The sequence below is a fragment of the Phragmites australis genome, chromosome 1 (assembly GCF_958298935.1).
Source record: "Phragmites australis chromosome 1, lpPhrAust1.1, whole genome shotgun sequence".
NCBI classification, from domain to species: Eukaryota; Viridiplantae; Streptophyta; class Magnoliopsida; order Poales; family Poaceae; genus Phragmites; species Phragmites australis.
Genome location: NC_084921.1, coordinates 27,407,572 through 27,416,103, shown reverse-complemented (window position 1 = coordinate 27,416,103; position 8,532 = coordinate 27,407,572). Strand labels below are relative to the sequence as shown.

The following is an 8,532-nucleotide window of genomic DNA, read 5'->3' as shown; positions in this document are numbered from 1 at the left end:
ATAAATTAACAAGGAATTGGCCATAAGGTTAAGTGAATTTATATGCAAAAGCGGAAATTGACTCAAATGTGTGAGCATTAACACTTAACCATAAGTACCCTCCTATTCTGAGATCATCAACATAATCATATATGTAACTCAGAACCATAACAACTCATCATCAACCATCTCTATCCACTTCCTCTCATACTATCATAACCACATTCGGAACTCTCCGAATGATGCAAATAGAAAGAAACATGCTTATGACCGAGAGCGCGGCAATTCAAATTATTCTTACACCCTTCAGGGGTATTTCTTTACCCACACGGTATGAGACCACCCTCCGTACAACCCGCCGGTTACAAGCAATGATTCACGTGACAACCTTTCCCAAATAAACTCCAACTATTTGAACATGCACCTATAGGTACGGAGGTCATCTAGAACTACTCCCCGAGCAAACTAGATACATCTAATAGCCTATTATGCTCACAATACTATAGACTCACATGCCAAAAGGTCACAACAACATAAGGTACTCGGCTCACCCGTCCCATATATGTGGAACTACAGACAAGTGCTAAAGTCAACTGCAATAACAGTCAGTGCTTAAATGATGCAAATGGTCTATGGCATCTGGATTCCTCTCCTGACTTACCTCTAGCACCGCTCACATCTCGTATTATTTTCACAAACTCTTCATCCCAACATCATTATCATCGTGAAAGTATTTAAGTCTAATAACTCACGAATGATGGTTCAACCACCGCTCGACTTCTACCGAGAACCTATGCATTTTTAAGTATCTCGGATAACTTTTAAGTCAGACAATGACATATTATACCCGGGTTACAAGGATAGAAAACATCAATAAATTAAGGTAGGAGTGATGTAACAATATAGGTTCTACCCACATAACCCGACCTTGACTCATTATCATGCACAACATACATAAAGCGATAATTTATCAATTTAGACTCCACATGATCCAAATTATAAAGAAAAATATGCTTAGATGCTTGCCTTGATGCTCAGCTGTTTCACACACAATATCACAGTCAGGTTCCACAGGATACCCATGTCACTCTCTGGTTCATCGATCACTAAAAGAAAGAACGATGTATCACAATTAATGTGACAAAATGCTATGATATATGTACCAAAATGCCATAAAAATTTAAGGGCAGATGAGGTACTGAGTAAATAACATGATGCAATGAGAATCACTTGAATTAAGATTGATTTGCTTATGGTATAAACAAATAAGTGAGGTGTTGTTCAAAGGACCATTTAATTAAAAGAGAGCACAACAAAACTAACTTCACATTAAGTGGGCACTTGACAAGTCCACCATTATTTTTTCTAGGTAGATATAGACTAAAGATGATTTTTAGAAGTGTATTCACCTCTAAATCATTTTTATTATTTTCTATACAATTAACACATTAAAAATGCTTAAACAAAATTAGGCTAGGACAATAGGTTAAACAACTATTTCATGTGAGCTATTACTTTTCCTACACATTAATCATTATTACAAGATTAACAAAATTGGTTTCACCAATTTTGAACAATGCATGAATTAATGGTAAAATTAACAAGTTTAAACACACTTAACTAACCACAGCATTTATATTACATATTTCAGAAGGGTTAGTATATTATACTAGTAATGTGCACGTGCGTTGCAACGGGAGCAAAAAATTGCACACGATAACATTGTTTACTCCTCTCCATCACCCACGAGTCAACACACATGGCGTCGGCCCCAGCACCATGACAGACGCAGGCGGTGGCGTCAGCCCAAGGCCACCTCCGTGCACCACGGTTTCTCCCTAGTCCACTACGTTGCTGTGGCCATGGACACCATCGAAGCAGCTACCGCCTTAGGTGACTCCTACACGACCCTGCCGCCGGCCACTCCACGTCGGATCCTGATGACCCACGTCGGTGGTCGAGGCCACCCAAGCTTGCAGGTGGAGCTAGCCTCCCCCTCGGGCGGCAAAGGCACCGACCTCATTGTTGGTAGGATTGAATCGCCTGCGTGCTTCTGGTCTATAAGGCATCGAGCTCCTTCTTCTGTCACACGATCATCATGTTTCATAGATTATTGTACCCAACATGAAAACTAGGATTTTTGTTTGCCCTAGATTTTCTGTACACATATACACATACATGCAGTACATACATGGCATACATATGGTGGGGCCCACAAGCTAAAACTAAAAAATTACACCGCCGCTAGCACAGAAGTCGTCCCTATACTACAATACACACAGCAACACAAAGGCAGCATGAAGGCTACTGCCACACCAAAAATCCTACTGTCGACATCAAAGCCGACAGTCCTCCCGATGTCGTCGCTAGAGCACAAAGTCACAATCACCGATTCAGTTATTGTTGCTGTCCCGCAGTTGCACCGTCTCGTGCTGCCACATCAGTCATAGGATCGACCCACTGTCGACCTCATCCGATCCAGCGACTCTGCATCGTCCACTGTGTTGCCTCCGCTCCCACGAGCCACGGAGCCTGCCTCCTCCCCGATCTCAACGGGTCCGATAGGATCCGACATATTTCGCAACGTGTGGCGAGCCGACGTGCTTGCCACCATCTTCATCATCGCACCCGGCCACCGAATAGGCCGGACCCCCCTCACGCTTGCCTCCGCTGCATGGAGCCAATCCGCCTTCAATTGGGGTTGAAGACATCCATGAAATTAGCTTCATTGACAAATGGTTCCTTATTTCAAGGAGCCTAGATCAGTTGTTGAAAGATGATTTCTATCAAGTGAAGAGGAGGGGTTTCAGTGACAAGCAGATTGCATTTACGACATCTTCATCGAGCGATGTCAGATGGCATTAGGTGTTGCTCCAACATATAAGCATGTTGATACCTGTGCTGCATAGTTTGAAGACAACACCCCCTACATGTACTCTTCTTATGAGTATGAATGTGAGTCAGCTCCAACCAATAAGAAGAAGGTGTTGATATTAGGTAGTGGGCCTAATCGCATAGGCCAGGGCATCGAGTTTGACTACTGCTGTTGTCATTGCCTCCCCAATATACTTCATCTGTGTGGTTAATATTGGCTCAGAGCCAGGGAACTTCTCATATGCAAAGCGTGGTATCTGCATAGTAAATGCAAGGTGAATCAGAAAAGCAGATCAGTAAAGTTGCATTAGAAGTAAAGTACAAACTGAGAATGATGAACAACATGACGAGCATGTCTGAGGTACAAATATGGGTTTGTAAGAAAACCAGAAAATATGTTTAGGAATTAGGATCAATGTAAGTGATTAGATTATCATTTGATTATGTTAGAGCATATTCCAAATTGTAAATGCTTAGATGCAGTCCAAATAGCAGAGTAATATGCTGTGGACAATGCGAGATAATATCTGAGAAGATAGCCATGATATAGAACAATTTACAGATAAAGACGATGTCACTGTTCACAGGTTATGCTTTAAAGATTGAATGTCAAGGGAAGTTAGGAAATAGTCAACATACAGATCTTCAAGATGTGCACATATCATAGAGAAACTATTGATTGTGAATTTGTGATGTTCCGGTCCTTATTTGACAAATATGTGAACAATACAATGTTACTGTTGCTTGGCTAAGATGACAATGAAGCAACAACGAGGATTAGTAAATGCCTGAAAAAAGCTACTACCTTTGTCTTTTAAATAAAATAAACACTGTTGTATTAAGTAGTAGGCGCCAGTGCAAATGCTACAATTCCTTCAGCCTACCAACGTATTCAACACAACCAGACAACACATGAAACACAGAAGTCAAACTTATCCTGTTTAATTATCTTGATATTATACTTGCAAAATAAATCATTACCAGTTGATAGATGATACCAAGGAGTGAGCAAAGGACATACAGAAAAATTTCATCGTTGTAGTTAATTGTGTAGTGTAGATGCATATGGCAGCGAAGCTTCGTTTGCACAATTTAAAGGAAGCTGAGAAACAGAGATAAAAATCATACCTTTGCGACCACATAATCAATGGAGGGCTCAAAGCTCGCAGGAGTCTTCCTCGTGATATCATTGGGAATCTGGTCCAAAGTATTACCTACTGACAGCTTCGCGGCCATTTTGGCTATCGGAAACCCTGTGGCCTTTGATGCAAGCGCAGACGACCTGGACACCCTGGGATTCATCTCAATCACCATCACCTCTCCGTCTGCAGGGTTCACCGCGAATTGCACATTGGAACCACCACACTCCATACCAATCTCCCGGATGATGGCCACGGAGGTGTCCCTGAGCCTATGACACTCACTTGTTAGTGAGCGTCTGCGCAGGTGCCACCGTGATGGAATCCCCCGTGTGCACGCCCAAGGCGTCGTCGATGTTCTCAATCGAGCAGACCTCCAGCTCGTACTCCTTCCACCCGAGCAGGGACTTCTCCACGAGCACCTGCTGCGTGTGCGACGCGGCGAGGCCCGCCCTGCAGATGTCCTCGAACTCGGCCCTGTTGTAGGCGATGTCTCCGCCAGTGCCGCCGAGCGTGAAGGTCGGGCAGACGATGAGCGGGAACTCCCCAATGTCCTCTGCGATGGCGAGGCACTCCTCGAGCGTGGTGCCGATGCCGGAGGGCGGCGTCTTGAGCCCGATGCGGTCCATGGCCAGCTTGAATAGCTGGCGGTCCTCAGCGGCGCGGATGGCGGGCAGGGAGGCCCCGATGAGGCGCACCCCGAGGCGGTCGAGCGCGCCCGAGTCGGCGAGGATGAGCGCTGTCTGTCCGCCCATGGTGGGGAGCAGCGCGTCGGGACACACGGAGGCGATGATGCGCTCGACGAGCCGCGGCGTCATGGGGCCGATATAGGTGCGGTAGGCGAGGTCAGGGTCGGTCATGATGGTGGCCGGGTAGGAATTGATGAGCACCACCTCGTAGCCCTCCTCGACGAGCGCCTTGCACGCCTGCGTATCCCATTGCCTCCGCCGCTCCCCGCGCTCGTACGCGCCTCCGCCGCCGTTGCCTGCTAGCGCCGATGCCACCACGTCGACCTCATCCTATCCGGCGACCCCGCATTGTCCACCGTGTCGCCTTCGGCTCCCGTGAGCCACCGTCGCACGGGGAGCCCGCCTCTTCCCCGATCTCGACTGATCCGATCAGATCCTCCATCTTTCGCAATGCGTGGCGAGCCGGCGTGCTTGCCGCCATCTTCATCGTCGCACCCGACCACCGAAACCCCCTCGCGCTCGCATCCGCTGCGGCGGCGGTGAGCGGGTCGGGGAGGATGACGAAGGAGAGACGGGAGGCGGGGCGCGCGGAGGGAGGCGCGGTGAAGAGGAAGGAGGTGGTAAAGGAGGCGTTGGGCGGGAATGGGAGCGGGAGAGGGAAGAGCGCGTGGGAGGAGGACAGGAAGGAGGAGACGGGACGGGAAGGAGGAGACGGGCGGGGCGGCGCTGTGCGGGTGCGGGAGGAGAAAGAGAAACGAGGTCGTAAAAGTCGAGACATCTGTTATTACTCATCAACTGATTTCCGTCACGTCCAAAACCTCTTCACAAAAGATTCTTATTCGTTCCAACGATTTCTTCTCACAAATTCTGTTACAAAGAGATTCTCAAATGTATTTCTTTCAAAATAGAATTCTCTTTTTTCCCTTTACAAATCATTTCGAATAAAAACTGTTAGAGATAAGAGAAAATAAAGGGAATGGAAACGGAAATCAGGAAAGGAACGAAATAAAAGGAATATGATTGGGGATGATCTTAGGACGACTCCAACGAAATCAGTAAAAGCAATCGGCAATCCTGTATCGTGCTTTTTTACCACTCGAGAGGAGCAGTCCAGCACCTCCTCCATCCTATGTTACTATCTCCATCCTTTTTTACTTATCATTTAAGATATTGATACGGTCTTCAACAAACATATTTGATTATTACTTTTGTCAATTATCTCTTGGTAAAGTTGATAAAAATTAGATGATGTTAAAATATTTTTCATGATAAATTCATTACTATCATTTTTATATGTTAAATCCTAATTTGTGTATATTGGTGGTCAAAATTTTTAAAATTTGACTGCACATATTCTAGAACGATATCTAATTCAGAGTGGATATAGTATAAGAATGAGGAGAGGAGAGACTCTCAACACTGTTTGTGGAGATTGACATGTGAGTCTGAAAGGAGAAGGAGAGTAATAGAAGATAGACAATATGATAGATGCTGGAGATGTAAAAATAGGAATTACAATAACAGTGTTAAGGGATAATGTAATAGTATTATATGAGATAAATGTTTAGAGTACTACTAGAGATGGCCTTAGGTCATGGGCAGGACCTTGAGAGGTAGGATGTTCTGCTTGGTAAAAAAATACTACGTATTTATTAAGTAGTAGAGATAGTGTGATAATACAAAGCTAACAAAAGTGATTTCATAATTTTAGGATATTACATTAAAAAAATTGTGATCTAATTAAGATGAAATATAATTAATTAATTAATTATCAGAAAGTATTTATTGAGTTTAAAAATTTTTAACATGAAGTTCATACCCATACGAAGCTAACACAACTGATTTTATAATTTTTAAAGTTCGTATGAATTAACTACAAAATATACAAGTTATCAGCAAAGTAAACAATTAAAGGAAAAACGTCTGATAAACAGTAATTTCGGAAGTTTTGGATTAAGATCGGAACTTCTAGGTGGTATTTTGCACAGGGCTCTCAGGTCAGCAAGTTCTATTAACCTGAAAGTTCTGAATTAAAGTTAGAACTTCCAGGTGGTCAAGACTTCCGGGTGTGATTCCGAATAACAGTTCTCGAGAGGCTTATCTCGGATTAATCCGGAACTTCCGGGTTGAAGGTTGGAACTTCCGGATGTGGTTAGAAGGTCTGATCTTCGATGATTCTGACGGTTTTTGGGGTGGGACTTTTGGACCTAAAACATCACCTTAACCTCCTCTACCGCGTAGGATAACATGCATAAGCCGAAACCCACTCTAGTTAGGTCACCTCCGAGCAATGGTGGTGGCGGCTGTGGTTGAGCTCTTGAGCTCAATGTCAGTAAATCCGGCCATGGGAATGAAATGGGAGGGGGTTGGGGTGCTCACCATATCTTGGCAAACGTGTGGTCTGGTTGTAGAAGTTGGGGAAAAACCAGAGCTCAAGATGAACATCGGGGAGGTGGTGACTAGCTTAAGGAGGAAAAAGACATGGGAAACTCCAGCTTGACATGGAAGATAGCCTATGACAATGAGCTACGGTGAAGGAGCTCACCAGAGACATTTTTCTTGGCCCCCTTGCTCCTCCTCTCTTCTCGTTTCTTCTCTCTTTGGCTCGGTTGGGGGAAGAATGAGGGAGATGGGATTTATCAAGTAACATAAGGGTATATGGAGAGAGGTGAGTGGATGATCGGTGGGTCATATTGATCTTTTCTTTTTCCGCTAATTAAATTATCTCCACTTGTTAAAAATAAGCAAAAAAACTAAATGGCCTCTAAAAATTTCTCCAGTTTTTTTTAATTCTATGAGTCACAAAGAACCCATTTTAACTATCTTCACTGCATGTAGAAGGTATAAATAATTATAGAATTCTTCAAAAAGAGCTACTTTTAAAAATTGAATGAATTATTAGAGCTTCAAGATGAATTTAAAAAATTATGAAAAAAAATCACCTAAATTTATCTTATCTGATGTACTTGACAAAGGAATTTGCTTCAGCCTTAGATTGCATGGCAAAAATTAAAGTTTCTTAACAAAACATCACTTCCACTTAACTTCAGTACTTCAAAAATAATACCTAAGCATGTTGCCATTTCTCATGATTTGATCAACTTCCAAATAAATTCAATTTGATTCAAATGCATGCAAATAATTGCTCACAATTAAATAGAGATAATGTTCATGATGCATATGCATGTTTACTGTCACAAGTCACATAGGAAAAATTAGGCCTCTCCAAAACACTCCTTTTTCGGTTAACTTAACTTAAGTTGAATCCAATTCAAACGCATCCAACCTATCAGCAAAAGTTTTAATTACTCTTTAATTTCAACTAGTGAACTTATTAACTTACTAAATCTACTTAACAAACTTGTGATGTGACATTTATTCACTAAGTCATTATCCACTTCAATATTCCAGAAGTGTATTCGTGGAATTGGCATACGAGAACTTCAAGAATTGCAGAGTCCAGGGGAGTCACTCCTTAGTTTATAACATATTTATAATCATCATATTATATATATATATATATTGCACTCTTTTTCCCTCTATGAGTTTTACCCTCTATTTTTCTCATATAAGATTTTTAATGAGACAATATCAATGCAAGCATATATGCCATATCATTTTCTTCTAAGTTTTTCCACATTGGATTTTTAAGGATTTTTCAATGACATATTATAATAGCTTTTCTCCTTATATTTTTCTCATCGGGTTTTTAGATGAGTTTTTCATTATGTTATATACAGATGGTGAACTTTGATCAAGAAAGAGTGTTGCGAAATGATCAATTCATATCTATCGGGGAGATAATATACATATGACAAAATTGATCAAGAAGTAGTGTTGTAAAATAATCA

At 42.5% G+C, this 8,532-nt stretch overlaps 1 protein-coding gene across 1 annotated transcript; it reads right to left on the bottom strand.

The window, feature by feature from the left end:
- Positions 1–2,094: 2,094 nt before the first annotated feature.
- Positions 2,095–5,408, bottom strand: LOC133888471 (carbamoyl-phosphate synthase large chain, chloroplastic-like). Its single transcript, XM_062328743.1, has 2 exons — positions 3,982–5,408; positions 2,095–3,110 (listed from the first exon to the last, which is right to left on the bottom strand). Exon 1 carries the CDS (start codon positions 4,850–4,852, stop codon positions 4,274–4,276), a length of 579 nt encoding a protein of 192 aa, XP_062184727.1. The 5' UTR covers positions 4,853–5,408; the 3' UTR covers positions 2,095–3,110; positions 3,982–4,273.
- Positions 5,409–8,532: the final 3,124 nt, after the last annotated feature.

Coding starts and splice junctions, on each gene's coding strand:
- LOC133888471 (XM_062328743.1), bottom strand. CDS start 4,852: ATGACCGACCCTGACCTCGCCTACCGCACCTATATCGGCCCCATGACG.